The sequence below is a fragment of the Mytilus trossulus genome, unplaced genomic scaffold (genome assembly GCF_036588685.1).
Source record: "Mytilus trossulus isolate FHL-02 unplaced genomic scaffold, PNRI_Mtr1.1.1.hap1 h1tg000158l__unscaffolded, whole genome shotgun sequence".
NCBI lineage: Eukaryota > Metazoa > Mollusca > Bivalvia > Mytilida > Mytilidae > Mytilus > Mytilus trossulus.
In genome coordinates this window covers 3,050,419-3,075,951 of record NW_026963304.1, presented here as the reverse complement: position 1 = coordinate 3,075,951, position 25,533 = coordinate 3,050,419, and the positions used below count along the sequence as shown (strand labels likewise).

The 25,533-nt window shown below is 33.2% G+C and overlaps 1 protein-coding gene and 1 long non-coding RNA gene across 2 annotated transcripts in view; one reads left to right on the top strand and one right to left on the bottom strand.

Annotated features, from left to right (window-relative positions):
* LOC134700567 (uncharacterized) overlaps positions 1-25,533 on the bottom strand; it is a 122,733-nt gene that overhangs the window by 20,825 nt on the left and 76,375 nt on the right. Inside the window, exons 10-11 of the mRNA XM_063561945.1 lie at positions 14,005-15,246; positions 12,313-12,397 (exon numbers count right to left, since the gene is read on the bottom strand). Coding sequence (XP_063418015.1) covers positions 12,313-12,397; positions 14,005-15,246 — 1,327 coding nt within the window. The remainder of the gene's footprint in view (positions 1-12,312; positions 12,398-14,004; positions 15,247-25,533) is intronic.
* On the top strand, positions 928-8,628 carry LOC134700517 (uncharacterized). Its single transcript, XR_010103909.1, has 4 exons — positions 928-1,102; positions 6,324-6,405; positions 6,838-6,939; positions 8,515-8,628. It is a non-coding gene; the product is annotated as an uncharacterized LOC134700517 (long non-coding RNA).

Here is a 25,533-nt window from a genome sequence, read left to right as displayed (position 1 = left end):
GTCAAAATGTGTATATTTGGTTGCTAAGGACAGTAAACAATAAAATAATCATGAATTGCAATCCTAGCAGAGTTTTTAACTTCAGAACTAAAACAAGAACATAAAAGACTTCAGACTTGTGGTGAAATTTATCTTAAAAAGTGCATTTCTGTGCTTTCTGATGTGCCATAAGGTAGCACTCCACAGTTAGAAAAGAAAATTAAAAATGAGCAACAAAATGTTTTATCATCTCCTATTTCTGGATTTCTAATACATTAACCTTACTGTTTGTGTTGTACATGTGCATATGTATGTAATCAGTATCTTCCATAGATTTGATTTTTCAAAGTTAAAAGGGTGAAAAATAATTCCTTTTATGTGTATCCATGGCAACATTCTGCATTTATTTACTATAAAATATTGCAAAAAGGGGGGTAAACATGTCACATATCCCCCCAAAATTTGGATCAAACTATAATTTCAATGCCTTTAAGTGATACTTTTTTAGAAACTGTTTGCATAGATCTTCCTAATGATCAAATAAAAAATGGGTGTCTTTCGCTTCATTTTTTCGTAAAATCCAATCACAAAGTTCGTGCCATAAAAAGTTGAAAAAAAAACATTACAATAATTGCCGGACCAATGTATGGTATGGGCATGCAAATACGGACTGTCATACAGAAGAAAGCCTATATTACATGCATTACATAATTTTGATGTTCATATAAACCCAATACGAAGGCTATTTTAGTACTCAGCTATCCAAAAATGATTTTTATTTCACACTAGCTCTCATATTTTAAAAATCCACAGGGGCCAAAATGCGAAACTACACACCTAACTGTGGAGTGCTACCTAGATCGTGTGACGCAGACAACGTTTGAATGCTGCAGGACAGATATTTTAAAGATAACAACGAGAACCTTTGTATGTATAACAGCTTGATATAAAGGAAAAAATGACATCTGCCATTCAGAAGATGGTTTTCAACTTGCCCAGGAAATTGACTACAACTTGTAAACTGTCAGTGTAAATCCAAACGCACATACAAGACAAATATCCACAACTGCAAGTGACAACAGTTACAGGCTATACAAAAATCAGTGCCAATAACGATCATGGGGTATGACTATGTGTCCATTTCAATGCTATTTTTTTAATTTGGAAATGGCCATTTAATATTGTGGGTGGGGCAGGGGATTTGGAAATTGAATAATCTTGTCCTGCCCTATGTCTTGCGTCTGGAAAGGCTATTTTTTTTTTGGGGGGGGATGCCTTCCTACGACGGCGTCACAGAAAAACATAAAATAGCCTTGGCAGATGTTATAATTATTGATGATCCAAATAATTATAACATCTGGCCCGGCCCAATGCCTGCCAAGACATCGTCCTAGTCCAAATAATTATGACGTCTGGCAAGGCTTTTTAAAAAAAATTCGGGGACACCTTCTTACGACTGCGTCCCAGAAAAAAATTAAAATAGTCTTGCCAGATGTTATACCGTTATTATTTGGACTAATGTCGTCCCAGAAAAAAGATAAAATAGCCTTGCCAGACGTCGTAATTATTTGGACTAGCCTTGCCTTTAAAGATATCAGAATGAAAAATTACTTTACACACCAAAATAAAGGATATTTATAGTATAACTAATCGCCGTATTTGAATATAAAAAATAAGACAACGCGTGACCGAACGACGCATGGATTAAACAAGTGCGTAGCACGAGTTTAATCCATAGCGGCGTTCGGTCACAAGTTGTCTTATTTTTGATATTCAAATACGGCGATTAGTTATACTTTTTATTACATTGGCTAATGTTTTTTTTATGAAATTAATGTAGAAAATGTAAGGAACTATATGTTTTTACTAAGCATTCACAATTTGTTTTGATCCGACGTTATCCACGTCCTGACAACGCCTATTGTTGTATGACGTCAGAGAGTGAAATAACCACGTTTATTTCACATGTGAAATTATAGGTTTTTATTTAACTGGGAAATCAATGTAATTTATTGCAACCAATGTAATAATTACAATTATTATACTTCACGTTAAAATGCCACATTTTGATTGGCTAATACGAGGGTGTCATTTTACTCTATCACATAGCTGAGAGGGTGACAATTTTTTTTTAATGTTACCCTCTCGTCTAAACCAATCAAAAATCGACAATTTAAAGGACAATGGATTGAATTTACATCAAGTAGATAAATACAATGCTTAAGTTTTGAGTTTTGGATCAAATTTTATTAATATTTAACTGTCAAAATAAGAAAAAAAACCATCTTGTTGTTTATTTCTAATACTCGTAACGTTGTTACGTACGTGACGTCATAGAAAATCCTTTTGATATAAAATTAATCTATAAAAGACAAAAATGGTAGGACGTTCAGTATAATAAATTAAATAACACATAGCTAAGAGGGTGATAGAGCAGATTGGTACCCCTTGAAAAAAGCATTGTCAACCTTGGCTTCGCCGCGGTTGACAATGTTTTCTCGGGGTACCAATCTGCTCTATCACCCTCTCAGCTATGTGTTATTTATAGACTATCTTTTTAAACAACTAAAAAATAAAACAATCAGGAATCACAAAATACATATTCCAAAATTAATCGTACCTCCTCCTGTGACAGAATATCAAATGGTCGTTTCCTTATAGTCAGATTATACTATGCAAAATTAAAAACAACAATGAACATTTAATTATAAATTATATGGGTAAACATAGTCCAAATAATTATGACATCTTGGAAGGCTATTATATTTTTTGTTGTCAAGGAAAAAAAATATAATAGCCTTTCAAGACATCATAATTATTTGGACTACGGGAATAGGGTAAACATAGTCGAAATAATTATGACGTCTGACAGTATAAAAAAAAGAAGATCTGGTATGATTGCCAATGAAACAACTCTTCAAAAGAGACCAAAATGGACAGAAATTAACAATAATATTAATAGGTTACTGTACAGCCTTCAACAATGAGAAAAGCCCATAATGTATAGTCCAATATGGAATCACACTTTATTTTGAAATGACAATATCTTAATCAATAAATGCATGAAATAATTTCTGACTTTACAGAACTTATTACAATTACCAATATACACCTTATCACTATTTGTGGACATCACAGTGGTTCCCGTAAAGTTTTGAAGACATAATACAAAACATCTGACACCACAATAGAAACGTGATAGTTGTATGATACCAATAGTTCATGAGAGACAGATTCTTGGGTCAGCCAGGAATAGCCATAAGCTGTATACAAATAAGAAAATGTGGTATGATATGCAATGAGACAACTCTCCACAAGAGACCAAATGACACAGAAATTAACAATTTTAGGTCACTGTATGGCCTTCAACAATGAGCAACACCTGACCAAATAGACGACTATAAAATGCCCCAAAATGACAAATGTAAAACAACTCAAATAAGAATTTATGTACAAGAAAAAAGAAGGAAAAACAAATATGTTAAGCATCAACAAACGACAACCACTGAATTAAAGGCTCCGGACTCTGGAAAGGCACATACATACAGAATGTGGTAGGGTTAAACACATTTATAGCAGGAATTCCCCTCCCCCTAAACCTGGGACAGTTGTGTAACTACACAAAAGAATAAACTATAACCAGATGCTCCGCAGGGCGTAGCTTTATACGACCGCAGAGGTTGAACCCTGAACGGTTGGGGCAAGTATGGACACAACATTCAAGCTGGATTCCGCTCTAAATTTGGATTGTGATTAAATAGTTGACACAGCATAGGTTTCTGACACAGAATGAATGTATTCAAAAGAACTTAAAATTTTTGTTTTCTCTTAGAGCAATTCACTATGCTGTTGAATATTAATCCTCTCAAAAAAATGTTTGAAGAAATTTTCTTTTTATTTATGAAATTTCAAATGAGAAAAATTTAACCCAATTTTTTATTCACATCCCCCTTTCCCTTATTCCAAAACTAATTTCAATTAAAATATTCTAATGGAGTTTGCAACAATTACTACTCATTTAAATACATGATGTAAAAAAACTGCTTGTTATCACTGAATGGTAAAGATTATTTAAATTTATCAGTTGGTAGTTAAAAGTGAATATACATTGTATATTGTATATAACAAAGATTTAAGTTGATTCTGGACAAAGAAAGATAACTCCAATTAAAAAAAATTCTTGCAGATATTTCTTGCTTACTATACTGGACAAAGAAAGATAACTCTTAATTAAAAAAAAAATTGCTATTTCACAATATTGTGAAATTAGATATTTCTTGCCATTGCACAATACTGTGCAATTGAAAAGACTTGCTATTGCACAATACTTAATATAATAATTTTAGATCCTGATTTTGACCAACTTGAAAACTGGGCCCATAATCAAAAATCTAAGTACATGTTTAGATTCAGCATATCAAAGAGGCCCAAGAATTTAATTTTTGTTAAAATCAAACTTAGTTTAATTTTGGACCCTTTGCACTTTAATTTAGACCAATTTTAAAACTGGACCAAAAATTAAGAATCTACATACATAGTTAGATTTGGCATATCAAAGAACCCCAATTATTCAATTTTTGATGAAATCAAACAATGTTTAATTTTGGACCTCGATTTGGGCCAACTTGAAAACTGGGCCAATAATAAAAAATCTAAGTACATTTTTAGATTCAGCATATCAAAGAACCCCAAGGTTTCAATTTTTGTTAAAATCAAACTAAGTTTAATTTTGGGCCCTTTGGACCTTAATGTAGATCAATTTGAAAACGGGACCAAAAATTAAGAATCTACATACACAGTTAGATTCGGCATATTAAAGAACCCCAATTATTCAATTTTGATGAAATCAAACAAAGTTTAATTTTGGACCCTTTGGGCCCCTTTTTCCTTAACTGTTGGGGCCAAAACTCCCAAAATCAATACCAACCTTCCTTTTATAGTCATAAACCTTGTGTTTAAATTTCATAGATTTCTATTCACTTATACTAACGCTATGGTGGGAAAACCAAGAAAAATGCTTATTTGGGTCCCTTTTTGGCCCCTTATTCCTAAACTGTTGGGACCGAAACTCCCAAAATCAATACCAACCTTCCTTTTGTGGTCATAAACATTGTGTTTAAATTTCATTGATTTCTATTTACTTTAACTAAAGTTATTGTGCGAAAACCAAGAATAATGCTTATTTGGGCCCTTTTTTGGCCCCTAATTCCTAAACTGTTGAAACCAAAACTCCCAAAATAAATCCCAACCTTTCTTTTGTGGTCATAAACCTTGTGTCAAAATTTCATAGATTTCTATTAACTTAAACTAAAGTTATAGTGCGAAAACCAAGAAAATGCTTATTTGGGCCCTTTTTGGCCCCTAATTCCTAAAATATTGGGACCAAAACTCCCAAAATCAATACCAGCCTTCCTTTTATGGTCATAAACCTTGTGTTAAAATTTCATAGATTTCTATTCACTTTTACTAAAGTTAGAGTGCGAAAACTAAAAGTATTCGGACGACGACGACGACGACGACGACGCCAACGTGATAGCAATATACGACGAAAATTTTTTCAAAATTTGCAGTCGTATAAAAATCTGTTAAACAGTTGCTTAACTCATCAGATGGATACAAATAAAATACAACTACCGGTAGCAAAAACAGAGTGGACGTGGCTGGGGTACTTGTATATCCAAACAAAAAGATACTAAGTACAGATCTGAGAGTACTTAAAGTTACGGACAGCTACATTTGTAGTTCAAAGCCACTAAAAACTAGGGCCCCCGGGATCCGCCTATGAAACCTATACCATGTATTATGGCAATAATTGGTCTTGACAATCCTGACAAGAACATTTACAATATGAAACGATTCAATTTAAAAAAATTAAAGTCCAATTTATTACAAAACAGTAAACGAAAACAAGACATAATTGACAGTACACGAAACAACAACAACCTGAACCACTCTCAACTATAGGCTTCTGACTTTGGACAGGCACATATAGAATGTGGAGGAATTGAACTAAATTTGTGTGCACCAAACAGGAAAGTGGTGTTATGACACAATATTTTAACAAACTATGCAAAACATTAAAAGAAAAACAAATATAACTAACAGCAAAACACAAGAACCACTCAATTACAGGCTCCTGACTTGGTACAGGTACAATAGAATATAGTAGGCTATTAAATCAATACCTACATGTACCTACCATTACTTTTTTTTTTTTAAATTTAATTGAACAGTTAAATGTGCATGTGTTTAAAATAATATTTAGTATGGTTTTAATTGACTTATAACAAAATCAATTTTTATACAATGTACCAATAAAAAACAATATTCTCTTCTTTTTTAAGGACTGAGCCATTTGAAGTTGGATGAAAGATGATCTGCATCATTGTGTTTATGATAATGTGGAAAAGTACCAATTGTTTTGAGGTAAGAATGTCAGAGATGAGACACAGCAACCTTTCAATTTATAAGAATATACAAATATTTACTTTTTTGCTTTACATCCAGTGGCAAATACAATGTACTTCACTTAGATATTCTTACCTTCGGTTTATATATATTGCCGTTGTTGCACATGTTACTTGTGCATTAATCTATTTAAAATCACAGTAAGGGCTGTTCTGTTCTAAGTGAAAGGGTCGAAAGACACTTTTTGTTTTAAATCAACACTGATAAAACTTTTAGTTGATTGTATTTCCAATATCTTTCTTAAAAAAAAACCACAACCCATCAAATTTTGATAAGTGTATTCTGATGGCTCTTTTTGAATTTCACTTTAAGACAACTGTTGAATATTTTATACGAGTTCATAAATTTAGGTGTCAGTATTGATACTAATATTTTAATTTAACTTTTTAGAATTGGTTCCACAGATGTCAGTGAAAGAGACTTACGACTTAATGTACATGTTTTTGAACAGAACTATTAAAAAGAAAAATGGTGCAAAATCAATTGAATCTGGTATGTACATGCTTTAGTTTTAATAGCCTAAAAATAAGCTGTAAGTGTGGAATGTTTTCCAATGAGACAACTATCTACTATATGAATGCAGTACAAATGTAGATGAGAACAATGATAGCTAATGGTCACCATACAGCCAATACCTTAAATTTATTTATGACGCTGACACATATATTTGAAATAATGAATTCCTACATCAATTATACAGCAAGCAACTAACGAAGTTGCAGAGGATATAATGTTTTTGACCTGTTTCAGTCTATCTGTCTGTCGGTCTGTCCATCCGTCAGTTCATCAGTCCCGTTTCTTGTCATCGCAACTTCTCTCAAACCACACAACAGAATTTCATAAAACCTTTTTAGATAATAAGGACATATAATGCAGTTGTGCATATCAACAGGAAATTATGAATTCTTTTTCTAGGAGTTATGCCCTATTGAACTAATTTTCTTTAATGTACTAGTACTACTGCAACAGTTTGTCATCGTAACTCCTCTGAAACCACACAACAGAATGTCATGAAACTTTGTAGATAATAAGGACATACATCATGAAATTATGATTCATTTTTTTTTCTAGGAGTTACGCCCCTTTGAACTTATTTGCTTAATATACTTCTGCAACAGTATGTCATTGCAACTCCTCTGAAACCACATAACAGAATTTCATGAAACTGTGGATAATAATAAAGAAATACTATGTAGTTGTGCATATTGACCAGAAATTGTGATTCAATTTTTTCTATAGGAGTTACGCCCCTTTGAACTTATTTGCTTCAATGTACTACTGCAACAGTTTGTCATTGCAACTCCTCTGAAACCACACGACAGAATTTCATGAAACTTTGTAGATACGGTAATAAGGACATATAAGGAAATTATAATTCATTTTTTTTATATAATTTTTTATTCTTGCACTTATTTTATTCCTCCAATGCAAATTTGGGGATATGGGGTATGTGAGCGAAATCACTAAGGTTCTTTAATTGCATATTCATTAAAACTAATTAATACATTAAACTATAAATAAACAAAAAATCAGCATGATATTCATTTGATTATAGATTCCTTAAGGATTCCTAACAACTAATTATGAGGTCAAGGTCAAAGATTTTTTAAAAGTCAACTGAATTTGTCCCAATAATTGGTTCCCAAGTACTTGATAAAATACATGTATTGCATATGGGATTGAAGAATTGCATAGATATATGACCATTTATAATTAAAAATTAATTAAAATGTTCTTGATACTATGAAGTTGTGTATTTGCTAATGGCAAAGTTCCATTCATAGAATGTTTTGTTTTTCTAATGTTAATTAAATACAGAAAAATAGCACTCATACATGTCATGTGGCAATTCATGCCAGATTTTTATAAAATGTATACCAATGGCTCACATAATCAATATCAGGGGTTGGATTTAGGGAAATGGGAAGAAATATCATAGTGATTTAGTAACAGTTTCAAACAAGATTTGTGGAATTTTAGTTATTGTCCCTGGGCAGACAAGAAAAATGCAACACAAGAGAAATTGAAGTTCTGTTCTTTTATTAGCTTGTTTTTTTATTTACTCAGGTCACAAGAGAGATGGAGACCTCGAGAGACAGAAAAAGAACAGACCAGGGAATCACAGATCCATATCAGATAATAAAATTAAATTGAAAATTTAAAGTTTGAATTTTATGTTATTGAAACTATTAATTTACAAACTTCCTGAAAATTTGGATTTTGTTTATTATTGAATAGAGGCTAAGGGTATTTGACCATCATCAATGTGCTTACAGATTGATTTTCATTCAACTTTAAGAACTTCTTTTTAGGTTTTTAGGGGAATATCTGTTGTATAAGTTACAAAGTTTTGTATGGATATCCACATTCTGAATGTTTTCTGAATATATTTCTGAATCTGTCTGAATCCATCTGAATATTGTCTGGATATTTCTGAATGTTATCTGGATATTTTTGAATGTGTCTGATTATTTCTTAATCTTTCTGATTAAATTCAGAATTTTCTGATTTTTGTCTGAATGTTCATATGAAAATTCTGAATTGTTCCTTAAAAGTCCGAAATCCAGTAAAAATTCAGACATTTGCGTAAATGTACATTATTTTAGCCATTCAGACATAATTCAGAAAAAATTCAGAAAAATTAAGAATACTTGTCAGACAGAATTCAGACACCTTTTTTTCATGAGGGATAACTCCTAAGGGGGTCTATTGACCATTTCGGTCATGTTGACTTATTTGTAAATCTAACTTTGCTGAACATTATTGTTGTTTACAGTTTATCTCTATCAATAATAATATTCAAGATAATGACCAAAAACAGCAAAATTTCCTTAAAACTAACAATTCAGGGTCAGCAACCCAACAAAGGGTTGTCCGATTCATCTAAAAATTTCAGAGCTGATAAATGTTGACCTGATAAACAATTTTCCCCCAGGTCAGATTTGCTCTAAATGCTTTGGTTTTTGAGTTATAAGCCAAAAACTGCATTTTACCCCATGTTCTATTTTTAGCCATGGCGGCCATCTTGGTTGGATGGCCGGGTCACCGGACACATTTTTCAAACTACTAACCCAAAAGATGATTGTGGCTAAGTTTGGATTAACTTGGCCAAGTAGTTTCAGAGGAGAAGATTTTTGTAAAAGATTACTAAGATTTACGAAAAAAGGTTAAAAATTGACTATAAAGGGAAATAATTCCTAAAGGGGTCAACTGACCATTTCAGTCATGTTGACTTATTTGTAAATCTTACTTTGCTGAACATTATTGCTGTTAATACTTTGTCTCTATCTGTTATAATATTCAAGATAATAACCAAAAAAAGCAAAATTTCCTTAAAATTACTAATCCAGGGCCAGCAATCCAACAACGGGTTGTTCCATTCATCTGAAAATTTCAGGGCAGATAGATCTTGAACTGATAAACAATTTTACCCCATGTCAGATTTGCTCTAAATGCTTTGGGTTTTGAGTTATAAGACAAAATCTGCATTTTACCCCATGTTCTATTTTTAGCCATGGCGGCCATCTTGGTTTGATTGCCGGGTCACCGGACACATATTTCAAACTACTAGCACAAAAGATGACTGTGGCCAAGTTTGGGATTAATTTGGCCCAGTAGTTTCAGAGGAGAAGATTTTTGTAAAATATTACTAAGGTTTACGAAAAATGGTTCAAAATTGACTATAAAGAGCAATAACTCCTAAAGGGGTCAACTGACCATTTCAGTCATGTTGACTTATTTGTAAATCTTACTTTGCTGAACATTATTGCTGTTTACTGTTTATCTCTATCTATAAAAATATTCAAGATAATAACCAAAAACAGCAAAATTTCCTTAAAATTACCAATTCAGGGGCAGCAACCCAACAACGGGTTATCCGATTCATCTGAAAATTTCAGGGCAGATAGATCTTCACCTGTTTAACAATTCCACCCCATGTCAGATTTGCTCTAAATGCTTTGGTTTTTGAGTTATAAGCCAAAAACTGCATTTACCCCTATGTTATATTTTTAGCCATGGCGGCCATCTTGGATGGTTGGCCGGGTCACCAGACACATTTTTTTAAACTAGATACCCCAATGATGATTGTGGCTAAGTTTGGTTTAATTTGGCCCAGTAGTTTCAGAGGAGAAGATTTTTGTAAAAGTTAACGACGACGACGGACGACGGACGACGACAGACGCCAAGTGATGAGAAAAGCTCACTTGGCCTTTTAGGCCAGGTGAGCTAAAAAGTTACAAATAACTGTATTGACATTGATAAGTGCAGTGTATTCTTCTGATGACATAACCCTTGGATTTAGGAAGATTGATGTTTTAACACATATTTCTGGAAACATCTTTTGGTAAGTACATTGGATTAGATTTGATTTCCACCATTTGAATAAGTGTATAATTATGCTCTTTTAGTTCAAAATAGTGATATATAAAGTGTTTTCTTTATAAACTTTAAAGAGTGAAGGAAAAAATGAGGCAATATATGTATGCATTAATTAATGAATTGTCAAAATGTGTAAGACAGAAGACATGTTTATTTTATCATTAAGACAATTTGTTTAAGAAATTATTACTAATAATATAAGAATAACTCTAATTGCTCAACTGTTGGACACCTAGCCCTCAACTATGATTTTTCTCAACATTGCTCAACTTATTTGCATAAAGTTGAGCATTGATAGTTGAGGGCTACCTAATTTGCATGGCAAAAATCCAGCTATCCCTCAACTGGCCCTCAACTATTTGCTCAACTGATGGCCAGCTAGCCCTTAACTGGGCTAGTTGAGCAATGCAGTTGGCCAAGTGATCATTTTTTCTGTATGGGGCTAGCATTGTATTGATATACCTTTTGCACAAGATATTTTCTTAGTTTGAAAATCATCCCTAATGTTGTATATACATCGGAATTTAATACATTTCACTGGTACATCTTAGAAGATTAACCTGTATCAACCGGTGCTGTACACAACATAAACATCCCTGTCAAATGTTTGGTTTTTGAGCGTCTCTGCACTACATAGAAAACTAATTAAGATTCTGTGAGTGTTTCAAAGTTATTCACCATTTTGTTGTAAAAGTCAGAGAAAATATATTCAGACAAACAGCACAACAACAAATGAAATTTTAATACTTGATTTTTTTAATTAATATTGCGGCTTTTCAGATATGTACAATTTCAAACTGGTATTTTATTATTGATTTTTTTTTAGCCTGCCACTTGTGTTGCATGATCGAGACCTAGTGATCCTACATTCCGTCGGCGGCGGCGGCATCCACAAATGTTCACTCTGTGGTTAAAGTTTGTGGACAAAAGCTTGTTTATGATTTTAAGATAGTATGTAGAAGTAAATTTTGTAAAAAAAAATCCTTTTCATCCGTATTTTACTTATACTGGACTAAGTTTTTTCTGCCTGTTAACATTACATTCACTTTATGGTTAAAGTTTGAAAAAAAAACTTTCTTAAACTATCCTTGATTTGTACCAAAGTTAGAAAGACACTTGTTTATGACCAAAAGCTATTATCTAGAAGGAAATTTATTTCCGTTTTTTTCGTATATTACTTATAAATGCCAGGAGTACGTTTTTCTTCCAGTTAACATTACATACAGTCTGAAGTAAAAGTTTTTAAAACATGTATCAGATTCATATAGACGACTTGGTTCCACGGAATCCTTAAACAATTTGTCTGTCTTTCAGACCATAATGAATGTAACCTAAACTCATTTTCACAGAACATAAACATGAGAAATCACAATTCATAATGTTAAAGAACGAATTTGATCATTCTTATGTTTCATTTCATTCCATCAATTTGACATATTACTGACTGGAACATGCTCCAATGAATAAATTTTGATTTTAAATTACCTTTTCTCTCATTTGTCCCACCATGGAACATGAAGTTAACAATCAGGGCAACTCCTCTCTGTCCCGGTTTCTTCTCATAATTATCCTGAAAGATGTTAATTATATTATATTCAGAGATGATGACCATTTTTTGTTATTTATAGTTTCTCTTAAAAATGTTGTTTCACTAACTTATTTGTATCTCATGTATATCTTGTCCTTTTGATGATTTTTGTCTGAAGAGTAACTCTCTGTCTACTATAGCTTTTGTAAAACACAAATAAGGGGCAACAATTGTCTTTCAAGTTTAACAATCTTATAAGGATACAACTGACAATATAGTTTTCAAGATGATACTCGAAATCAACCAAAGTTGGTAAACATTCTCATTATGGGCAATAACTCGTAAAAGGAGTCATCTGACAGCTTGATTTAAAATGGTATGATGGTATAACCTAACATCTTAAAAATTGTCTGCCCTTGTCATTGATTAATGTTTAACTCCACTTTCAACACTATTTTGCTAATTCGTGGCAGTGAGTATTTATAGGTGGAGAAGGCAGCAGCACCTTGAAAGAACCACCGACCCTAGACTGCCTCTGTTATATCATACATCTATTATGATTTACCTAAACGAAAGTGCGCTATAATCATTGATAATAGATTGATGATTTCAATTACTCAAACAGCCTCCTTTAAAGTTTAACTTTATGGGACACTGAAGTCTGAACTTAAGAAAAAGATTCAGATTTGGTTTCAAGGTTAGGTTCAAGTTTCAGTAGGTTTGGAATAGGGCTAGTGTATATGTTTGGTTTAGTTTTAGGGTAAGGATTAGTTTACAAAATGTAGTACAGACATATATGGTTCCCTAAATATGCTAAAGTACAGCTACCAATGCTTATACAAATAAATGTGACGATGGACACAGATTTCCCTGCTTATAAATATACAGCAATATCCATAATTCATAAATTTACAAAGGAACATAACTCGAGAATTGCAAAAGTGACTCTACCATTATTCAACCTTGATCTGTGCATTGTGGTAAGAAGCGTTGTGTATAAGTTCTATTACATTCAGTTGAAGCAAAATAAAGTTAAGATTGCAGAAACAGCAAATTTGAAAATGTGTCCACTTATAAGAGGGCATGACTGGAGAATGGTATAAGTGACCCCATCCAAATTCAAACTTGATCTGTGTTTGGTGGAAATAAGCATTGTCTATAAACCTCATAACATTTCGTTGAAGTAAACAAAATTAAGAGAGAGAAACTAATTTTGGGACGTACAGACATAGGGTCTTACAAGGGTAAAACTTAATGCCTCCTTCACATACGCAGCAGCATTAACATTGATATATGATGTTATATTGCAATCATTGAATGTTAATCTATGACATTAATCATGTTAATGTACTAGGTCTTTGATGCACCTTATACCTTTACAAGCGAAGTCTAATCTTCCATATATCATGTATATACAATTTGTTCTTCTCCGTAATATTTCATAATTATATTAATCATTTCAGCAAAAAATAATTATAATGTTGGCTACAATACGACTTCTTAAAGAGGAAAACGTGTGTAAAATATCTATTTGGGTAAAGCTTTGAATAATATCTATGAATAATGAACAAACAAACCTTTTCAAGTTTTCCATTACTTTTCATGAAAAAATGTAAATCAAATGTATAAATGTACATGTAAACACTTACAGACAGCGTATTACTTTTTATCTCTGACCATTCGCCATCGAATGTGTGGGGTGCATTACATGTCCCGCAGAGATATTCTGTTATCTGCTCCTCACTAAGTTCATTGGATCCTGTCACTAATTCAGGTTTGGTATGTCCACATTCAAACTTTTTCTCGAATTTTACATTGGACATCTTGAATCGTGTATGTATTATCTTCTCTAACTCCTCTGTCACAAAGTCCCCAATGTCTTTGTACAAACCGTTGTTGATGAATGAATCTTTCCCGAATTCCAAAGCTTGAACCTGAATAAAATTTGGAAATGACATTACAAGCAATTTTCTTAAATGTGTTTTCTTCTGTAACTCAAAGACTGCAATACCTTTGAAAAGAGCAACTGACTTTTTCTTTTGATTTGGAACAACCACTTCTGCAATTTCATACTTCCGGCTCAGTGAAGCAATCAAATGGTTCATAAGATGTGGTGGCAGGAATCTGAACTTGAAACACAACCAGGTGGATTTATTACAGGTATTGTTTGTCACATTAAACATCTCATATATGTCGCATTCTGGTTTTGATTTGACCATGCAAGGTACATAATAGTAAGGTGTTTCATCAGCACCGTCAAAGTTTACACATATGATAATATCAAACTTCTCCATAATATTCAGGATAGCATATTTATGTCTGTCATGTTTGTTCAAAATATTTTTTTCATCCTTAAAAACATCTTCTAAAACTTCACTATGCAATATTCCTCTAAGATTTAAATCCTCCAATTTGTCCTTCATTCTATGTCTGCTGGTATCTGATTGAAATTTCTCTGCTGTTACTATGCATTTAAAGGCATCAGATAACCACTGGGTATCTAAAACGATAAATTCGGGAAGATCCTCAAAATAAACTAAAGCTCTGATTTCGTGGTGAAATTTCAAAAACAACATTAGTTCTTCCGTATTCATTGGCATGGGTGTTTCAAGAGAGATTTGCTCAAGTTCCTTGAAGGTTATAATTGGAATTGATAACCCTTTCTTCCTCTCTTGAAGACATTTTTCCAGTTGAATAAATTTCAATGGATATTCTTTATTCCACGATTTCATTCCTCTGGCGAAGTTTAAGATGTCCTGTTTTATTTTCTGGAATACACCATCAGGATCTTTTGTATTTGAAATGAAGTATTCAGATCGTATATGTCCACAGGCATCATCTGAAACATCTTTAACATAGCTTTGAATCTGCTTCTTGCATTCAATTTCTATCTGTAATAAAAGATTTTTTTTCTTTAATAGGTCTCACAAAGGAAACTGAAAAAAAACCATGTAAATACTAATTTATCATTGTTTAAGTCCATTGAAATGAGTGACCGGTGAAAAATAATGTTAATCCAATTCTTGAACCAATGCATGCATATGTAATAAATTTAGTCCTCGCGGAGGAATTTTTACATTTTTACGCATCCATATCATATAATCGTCAAAAAAATACACTCAGTCAGTGTTGTTGTGAATATATGCAGCTAATTAATGGTGGTGTTTTGAAGCCAAAGTGTACCTATTGTCACCTTTGTAAACAATTGAAAAAGAAGCATGGATATCGAGGTAAGCACTTGTATAACAACGTTACATATGTACAATACGATATAGTTTATTTTGATGACGGAGCGATGTGTTAAGTTCCGTTTATTAGGAAGTTCCGGGCTTTGGTTTTTAGTCAGACCCGCAAGTGGCGGGAATAGTTATTCTTATTGCACATGGAGTTAGAGCAGGGCGCCCGACAGATACAGACACAACTTGGTGAGTCCATTACTGTATAATATTGACTTTTCATGATAGCAGAGCATAGCGATCATAATGGCAACAAGTTTTAAGAATCCACCTACGTTTGACCCGAGGTCAATGACTTACGAAACCTGGAAGAATGAAATTTCCGTCTGGCAATTAGTTACTGATTTGAAAGTTGACAAAAAAGCACTTGCTGTTTCACTTACACTTACGGGAAATGCACGGGAAGTGGCTATGGATGTCCCGGCTGCCGATCTGGCCAAGGAAGACGGCATGGCCAAACTGATAACACAATTGGACAAGGCGTTCTTACGAGATGAAAAGGACAAAGCATACGAAGCTTACAAAAATTTTGATACGTTTGTAAAAACTGAAAATTTGTCAATGTCAGACTACATTATAGAATTCGACAAAAGATATAACAAGTCTAAAAAATATGACATGACACTAAAAGAAGCTGTCCTTGCTTTCAAACTATTAGATATTGCAGGCCTGTCTTCCAGAGACAAACAACTAGGCTTAACAGCATCTAGTGATGTAACATATACCTCTATGAAGTCAGCATTGCAACGTATATTTGGTGAACGAATGTCTGGACCTTCAGAAAATACTGGTATTGTTCCAAGTATAACAATTAAACAAGAACCAGTATATTATACACAACAAAATAAAGGGAGTAAATCAAAAGAAAAGGGCACTAATCCTTTAAACAAGTTTGTAAAAAGAACAAAATGTGCTATCTGCCAGAGTGTTTTTCATTGGGCTAAGGACTGTCCTGACAAAGTAAATTATGTTAATTTTTTTGAGTCTTAAAGTGAAATTGTAGAGAATTGTAACATAACGCTTTTCACAAAAGAGCAGCCACCCGTCATTGAAATATTTGTACTTGAATCAGCATGTTCAGCAATCATAGACACTGCATGTACTCGTACTGTGTGTGGGGAAAATTGGTTTAAACAGCTTTTAGAGAGAACTGGGGACATTACTACAGTGACAAGTAGTAGAGCGTTTAAGTTTGGTGAAGGAAAAGTAGTCAACTCTTTTATGCGTGCCACTATACCTGCTTAGATAGGAAGTACCAATTGCAAAATTGAAACTGAAATTGTAAAAGCTGATATCCCTTTGTTACTCAGTAAGGCATCATTGAAGAAGGCTGGTACTGTACTTGACTTAAAGAATGATAGGGCAATCATGTGTAACAAACCAGTGGAATTGGAGTTCACATCTAGTGGACATAATTGTGTAAATATTGTGAAAACAAAACCTGAAATACAAAATTCACCTGTTAACGTAGAGGAGAACGTACTTAATATCACAGATGACATGAGTACAGCGGAGAAACGTAAGACATTGGTTAAAATACACAAACAATTTGGACATGCAACATTTAACCGTTTATCTAAACTTATAAATAAGGTTGGAACGAACAATGCTGATACTTTAGAGCTTTTGCGATCAGTTTGTGAAAATTGTGACATTTGTATGACCAACAAAAGACCAAGTTCTAAACCGGTGGTTGGACTGCCATTGGCAACAGAGTTTGACGAAACAGTAGCAGTTGGTCTGCATGCACCAGAACACAGTGTATGGTATCTTCATATAATTGACAAATTCACAGGCTTTAGTGCAGGGTGTATTATGAAAATCAAAAAAGGATCAGAATTTGTAAAAAACATTTTGGAATCTTGGATTTCAATACATGGTTCACCAAGGCGTCTTTACAGTGATAATGGCGGTGAATTCAATAATGACGAAGTACGAGATATGGTAGAGAACTTTAACATTGAGGTGAAAACTACTGCAGCTTATAGTCCTTGGAGTAATGGGCTTCTAGAAAGGCATAATCAAACTCTTACGGACACATTACTAAAATTGAAAGCAGATAATAATTGTGACTGGGACATTGCTTTAAGTTGGGCTCTCATGGCAAAGAATGCTTTAGATAATGAACATGGGTATAGTCCATACCAGTTAGTTAGACGCAATCCAATCCTACCTAGTGTTTTAACAGATAAGCTGCCTGCCCTAGAGGGTACCACTATGAGTGAAGTGGTTGAAAAACATATTGAGACCTTGCACTCGGCTAGAACAGCTTTCACCAGAAGTGAATGATCTGAAAGAATTCGCAGAGCATTGAGAAAACAAACTCGTCCAAGTGGTATTTCCTACCAGACAGGTGATAAAGTTTACTATAAAAGACCAGATAACAAAGAGTGGAAAGGGCCTGGCGTTGTGATTGAACAGGATGAAGCTGTTGCTTTTGTAAGACATGGTGGTATGCTTGTAAGAATGCATCAGTGCAGATTAACGAAGGTACATGTATCAACAATACCTGAAAAAGAAGAAAACAAAAATACTGGTAATTTTGAACAAGAAAGATGATTATTACTAAGTCAATGCCAGTTCATGAAAACAAATTTGTAAATTATTGTGACAGTGGCACTGATAATGATAGTGATAGTAATGTTGAAACGATTGAAAATGGTAATAACGAAGGACAAGACGAAAATGCAAATAATGAAGGACAAGATGAAAATGTAAATAATGAAGGACAAGACGAAAATGTAAATAATGAAGGACAAGACGAAAATGCAAATAATGAAGGACAAGATGAAAATGTAAATAATGAAGGACAAGACGAAAATGCAAATAATGAAGAAAAAGTAGAAAATGCAATAGCAGGAACAGAACGACCCAAACTTACAGATCTGAAAAGAGGACAAACAGTGAAATATAAAAATGCTGAAAGTGGTGAACAGTGTGTTGCAAAGGTGACTGGAAAGGCAACAGGAAGTAATAAAAACTGGTTTAACCTGCAATACTTGGAACCTATCACACTTAAAGGAGCAGAAATTTCAGTTGACATGAGTAAGTTAAAGGAATTAGAAAATGTTGCTACAGAAGTAGAACTTCCTAGTTCTGATGACGATAGTGTTATGATTTTTTAAGATGTATCATTCAGGGAAGCTAAACTAAATGAACTTAATTCATGGAAAAACAACAGTGTTTATGAATAATGCACAGATACCGGTCAAAAGTGTATTTCTAGGAGATGGATATGTAGTTTGAAGGACACCTCAAAAGGAACAATACATAAGGCAAGATTAGTTGCGAGAGGATTTGAAGAATTTAACAGAGATGATATACCGAAAGATTCACCCACTTGTGGAACAGATTCCCTAAGATTACTTCTAGCTATTCTAGCTCAAAGAAGTTGGAAAACACGAACAATGGACATTAAAACTGCTTTTTTACAAGGAGCTGAAACAGAAAGAAAGATTTATGTCAAACCACCAATGGAAGCTCAGTGCAAAGATATTATCTGGAAACTTCGCAAATGTGTCTATGGTCTGTCAGATGCCTCTCTTAGTTGGTATAATAGAGTAAAAGAAGTTCTTGAACAATGTTAAGTCCGTGTATCCAAGGTTGACCCAGCTGTATTTTTCTGGAAAAACAATAAAGGCAGCGTAGAAGGTGTACTTACTTGTCTTGTTGATGACTTTTTATGGGGCGGATCAAAAGAATTTGAAGAGAAAGTTATAAATAGCATAAGATCAACCTTTTGTGTTGTAAAAGAAGAATTAGAGGAAAATGGGTCATTCTCATATGTTGGAATAGAATTATCAAAACATGAAAATGACTTGCATTTAAGACAAAACACTTATCAAAATAGTCTCAAGTTTATTCCTATTGAAAAAAGTCGTATGGGAGTCAAAGAAGAACTTCTTACCAAAGAAGAAAGAGAACTTTTACAATCTAAAATTGGACAAATACTTTGGATTGCAAGACAAAGTCGACCAGATGTGATTTTGATGCATCAAACCTTGCTTCATCTCTTAAAAAGGCAAACGTACAAACGTTTTAATGAAGCAAATAAAATAATCAAAAACCTTAAATCTGAAACTGTCACTTTGAAATGCAGAAAACTTGGAAATGATAATGCAATTAGACTTGAAGTATTTAGTGAAGCTTCCCTCGGTAATTTATCTGACGGAGGCACACAAGGAGGACATTTCATTGTGCTTGTTGGTGAAAATTTTCTCGCCTATAACTTGGCAATCAAAAAGAATAAGAAGAGTGGCAAGAAGCACTCTAGCAGCAGAAACCCTGGTTATGGCTGATGCTATTGACAGTGGTATTTTTATAGCTTCACTGTATACAGAGTTTATGTATGGTAAAGCTGATCCAACTCAATTGCCAATAACTTGCCTAACGGACTGTCATTCATTGTGGGATGCCATTAAATCCACAAAACAAGTATCCGAAAAAAGGCTTAGGCTTGAAATTAGCAGCATTCGAGAATTAATTCAAATGCACCAAATAGTATCGGTCAAATGGATTGAAACAAAACATCAACTTGCTGATTGCTTGACTAAACAAGAGGCCCTCAAGAGCCTGATTCACTCACCTGAAACGTTTTGCTTAAACCTTTTACAATTATTATTTTTGCTTTAAAATGCCATTTAAATGTTGATCATATTGATTATTTGTAGATCTTACTTTGCCAAACATTTCTGCTGTTTACAGTTTATCTTTATATTCAATAATATTCAAGATAATAACCAAAAACTGCAAAATTTACTTAAAATTACCAATTTAGTGGCAGCATGGCAGCAACCCAACAATGGATTGTTAGATTCGTCTAAAAATTTCAGGGCTGATAGATCATGACCTTATGAACATTTTTACCCCCATCCCCCCCCCCCCCCATGACAAATTTGCTCTTAATGCTTTAGTTTTTGACAATGTTTGAGATATAAGCCAAAAACTGCATTTGGCCCCTATGTTCTATTTTTAGACACAGTGGCCATGTTTGTTGATGGATCAAAACTTCGGATACAATTTAGCAAGTAGATACCCCAACGAACATTCATTTAAAGTTTGAGAGTATTTGGTCCAGTTGTTTCAGAGGAGAAGATTTTTAATTTAAGCAAGTTTGATGAACAAATAGAGCAAATTTGTCTTTAAAGGGCAATAACTCCTGGAGGGGTCAATTGACAATATTGGTCATGCTGACTTTTTTTGTAGATCTTACTTTGTTTAACATTTTTGCTGTTTACAGTTTATCTTTATATTCAATAATATTCAAGATAATAACCAAAAACTGCAAAATTTACTTAAAATTACCAATTTAGTGGCAGCAACCCAACAATGGATTGTCCCAAAACTGCATTTGACCCCTATGTTCTATTTTTAGCCATGGCGACCATGTTTGTTGATAGATAAAAACTTTGGATACAATTTATAAACTAGATACCCTAAGGAACATTCAGTTAAAGTTTGGAAGTATTTGGCCTAGTAGTTTCAGAGGAGAAGATTCTTGAAATAGTTTACGACGACGACAGACGACGACGACGGACGACAACGGACGCCAAGTGATGGCATAAGCTCACATGGCTATGCCAGGTGAGCTAAAAAGGAGCTTCATGCCATAACCTGCTCAGGGCACTTCAATATGGTGTCTTAGGGAACAGGTGTTTGGATGAGTAACTTTCTAAAGCCAGATTTGTAAATAGTGTACTTAGACTATGTGGATTATATTATGGTGACTTGAGAAACACCTGTATCACTCAGATTACAATTCTACCTTGACAGGTAAGTTTGTATTTAGCCTATAATATACTTATTTAGCCTTGAGAATTGAAAGGTCAGTTTATCCCATTCATACAATAGGAGTAGGTAAAATTGGCTTCATGCCATTTACCTTGTCCAAAATTAAGGTCACTTTATTGTTATAGTGATATTGTTAAAGTACAAAAGAACCCTATATTCTGACCAATGCTTAAACTTTGTGCATCCTGATTCAACTGTTCAAAATATGTTAATGTTGAATTTTAGGGGTTACTTTAGGCCTTTTTTTTAAGTGGTAGTTTTCTTTTCAGATATAAAAAAAATATCGGCTTGACTTTATAGAAATAGACTATGCTTGCAGGTTCTCTTGTTTTTTGTTTACCCCAAATTCTAACGGATTATAATTTAGTTGCAAAATATTTTAAACAAGAGCTGAATTTTTTTTCTATCTTTTAATGTGTATTGAAGGTTAAATAATTATAATGTGAATTACAATAAAGAAAACATCTTGGTCCCCAAAAAAATCATCAATCAGGATATAAAATTCCAAATATTAATTTATTATACTAAAATCAGTTCATATAGAATAAACTTTTAAGATTTTATTGATTCCTTTTAAATTGAAATCTCAAGCCACTGTTTTGGATGTTTAGATCATGCCCCAACAGAAAACCAATAAATATGACATTACAATGTACTCTTAGCACAAACACATACGGTCACTGTGAAATAGACATCTAGGGCAGGAGCAAACAGTCAGTTATACCAAACCAGTTTGACTAAATCTTTTATTTAAAACCAGTTTGACCAGATGTCTATTTTAGTCTTGGAATAACAATGGTATGGCCTATATTTTGACAATGTAAATGACATGAGGACCTGGATGGTTTTTTTTAAATATCTGTATTCTTTAAATTTTTAGGACATTTTCTTTTAATAGCCTCAGAAATAACTCTCATTCTGTAAAATTCTCATGAAAAGGATTTTACTATTTAGTCTTTGTGTTACAAGATTATTTATCAATTATGTACATTGATCATTATATTATCTTTATTGCATTACAGTTACCTAAGTTACCTTTTTATTTTGCACAGTTATTCTTTATACTTTTGCACTGCAGTAAATAATTCTCTATTCTTTATTTTGAAGTTCATTTTCCTCTATTCTCTATTATTTTTGTTGTTATTACATGTATTCTCTATTCTGTAAACCCCATTCTGACCCTCAAAGGTAAACTTCTTTTGTATGGTTGGGATAAACTGACCTTTCAATTCTCAAGGCTAAATAAGTATTTTATAGGCTAGATACAAACTTACCTATCAAGGTAGAATTGTAATCTGAGCGATATCGGTGTTTCTCAAGTCACCATAATAAGTTCAAAGGAATTGAACATCTACTTTTTGTTGACAACATTATTGAACAGTTAGTTCCTTCAAAAGAAAGAAGGGGAGTTTGTTAAGTTCCGTTTATTAGGAAGTTCTGGACTTTGGTTTTTAGTCAGACCCGCAAGTGGCGGGAATAGATATTCTTATTGCACATGGAGTTAGAGCAGGGCGCCCGACAGATACAGACACAACTTGGTGAGTCCATTGTCCATTACTGTATAATATTGACTTTTCACGATGTTTACGTTTGTTGACTCTCTCTGCCAATTAAGTTTTCCCCTTCGCACTTGCGTATTGCAATCATCAGACTTTTACGAGAAAAGTCACGCTGAGGTAACTGCATACGGAAAAAATGTCGGCCAATTATTGTCTGGGAAGCCAATATTTAAAAAAAAGTAATAATTTCTTCTAAATTTGGAATTTTCTTCACAAAAAAGTAAATGTACATAAGTTTTATAATAAAAAATAGACATTTAGTTATAAAAAACATATGCATAAATTTTCTTTAATTGAAGTTTCATATGACTTTAAACAGTGCTATAACATGTATAATGACGTAAATATAAATGAATTTTCACGGGAAGGAAACAGTCAGTATTCTTGCATATTAACCTATTTATTTCAAAAGTAATGCCTAATTGAATATTAAAAAAATCATAAGGGTTCCGCAGAACCCAGTGTCTCGCCTTCTTTCGCTATAAATCGCAGGCTCAACAAAAATAATGACAAGGTGACAATCGTTAAACTTCGGCTTCAAAACACGAACTTTAATTACCTGCCATATTTTCACAACAACACTGACCGATTGAAAAAAGAAATTGACGATTATACGAAATTTACACGAAAACAATGATAAATTCGTGCACAGAAGACTAAGGTTTATGATGTTTGTATGTATTAGTTCAAGAATTGGAAGAACATTATTTTTCACCAGTCACTTGTTTCTTATGACTTTAATTTATGCAGTCAAATTATGGAGAAAAAAGAAAATTAGGGGTTTGAGAGGGGGGAAACTTTAAATAGCATTATACATTGATAAAGCCAAAGGATTCCGAATATCTGACAAAAAGTCAAAAAGAAGACTAGGCAATATCCTTAATTTATATATTTATTTGTATAATCAAAGTTATTCTTGTATGGAAACAAAATGGAGCCATAAAAAAACAAATTCCTAAGTAAGAAAAGAGTGAATTTGGACCATATGAGTATAATACTCGTTTGGTTATTAACGGGCCGGACCATATGAGTATTTTGACCATATAGGTATTTTTTTAATTTAAAAAACAATGATGGTTACATGACATGTGCAGTATATTATTGTTATAATTCAAATACTACGTAAATATTAAACATTGATGCCAAAGTTAGCTTTCATCTCTAATTACATTCTTGCATGTAGGCTTGGTGTGGCCATTCCGATATGTCTGGGGTGTTTTTAAAAAGCTCAGAATCTTAAATATCGTAACATGAGTGCAATACACAAAATTCACAAAACGTTCAAGTGTCATCAAATCTTGTGTAACAGTTCAATATTTTTTATTTTTTTTAAGTCACTCTTAATGACCATCGGTATAAAATGTGTTTATCTTAGTTTTCGCATAGTATATAAAAATAAAATAAACTATGTGTAACATCTAATTTTTATTTAGCTATTTTTTATCATAATATAATAATAAAATCATCTATATGATAGCGTCTTTTTAACGAACTGGAATACCGTATGAATAGTTAATAGGTTTAAAAAGTAAATTGTAATAGAGTGTTATTGAGTGATAATTACCCCGACCATACGCGTATGGTCGGACCATATGAGTATATACCCATATGGTCATGACCATACTCGTATGGTCCAAATACTCATATGGTCCGGAACATATATATATTTCTTATTCCTGAAATAAACCCAAAAGTTATAATTTAGACAAAATTTGTTAATATGTAATTGATGACCTTTGACTACCCCAATATGCATATTGTGACCACTTTTCAGGCTAAAAGCATCCTTATTCTCAAAGATCACGTATTTGTCTTTTTTTATGGATATATATAATCAAGACTTAGTTAGATGGATGCAGTTTTTAATTAATTTGTTTATATGTCTACCATTAGTAACAGGTGTGCAGATCCTGAGATTTCATGCTTTCCTTACTAACGATTAAAGATAGGTTGAAAGCATTTAAGATCAATGTTTCATTACATATATCATGCAACCCTAACATTATCTAGATTCAGTAAAATAAAGACAGCCAATTCCATAATAATATGTATGTTTTATTGGATATTAATTGAATTACAATTATAATGAATTTACCCTTCCTACTGATGGGGTCATATTGAGTCCAAAGTTCAGCCACCATGGTAATCTTAGTCTTGTTCATTACCGTATACTTAACTCTGTTTTAAGCTCACCTGGCCTTAAAGGCCAAGTTAGCTTTTCTCATCACTTGGCGTCCGTCCGTCATCTGTCGTTGTCCTTCGTCGTCCGTCGTCCTTCGTCGTTAACTTTTACAAAAATCTTCTCCTCTGAAACTACTGGGCCAAATTCAACCAAACTTAGCCACAATCATCATTTATGTGTCTAGTTTAAAATTTGTGTATTTTGACCCGGCCAACCAACCAATATGGCCGCCATGGCTATAAATAGAACATAGGGGTAAAATGCAGTTTTTGGCTTATAACTCAAAAAACAAAGCATTTAGAGCAAATCTGACAAGGGATATAAATGTTTATCAGGTCAAGATCTATCTGCCCTGAAATTTTCAGATGAATCAGACAACCCATTGTTGGGTTGCTGCCCCTAAATTGGTAA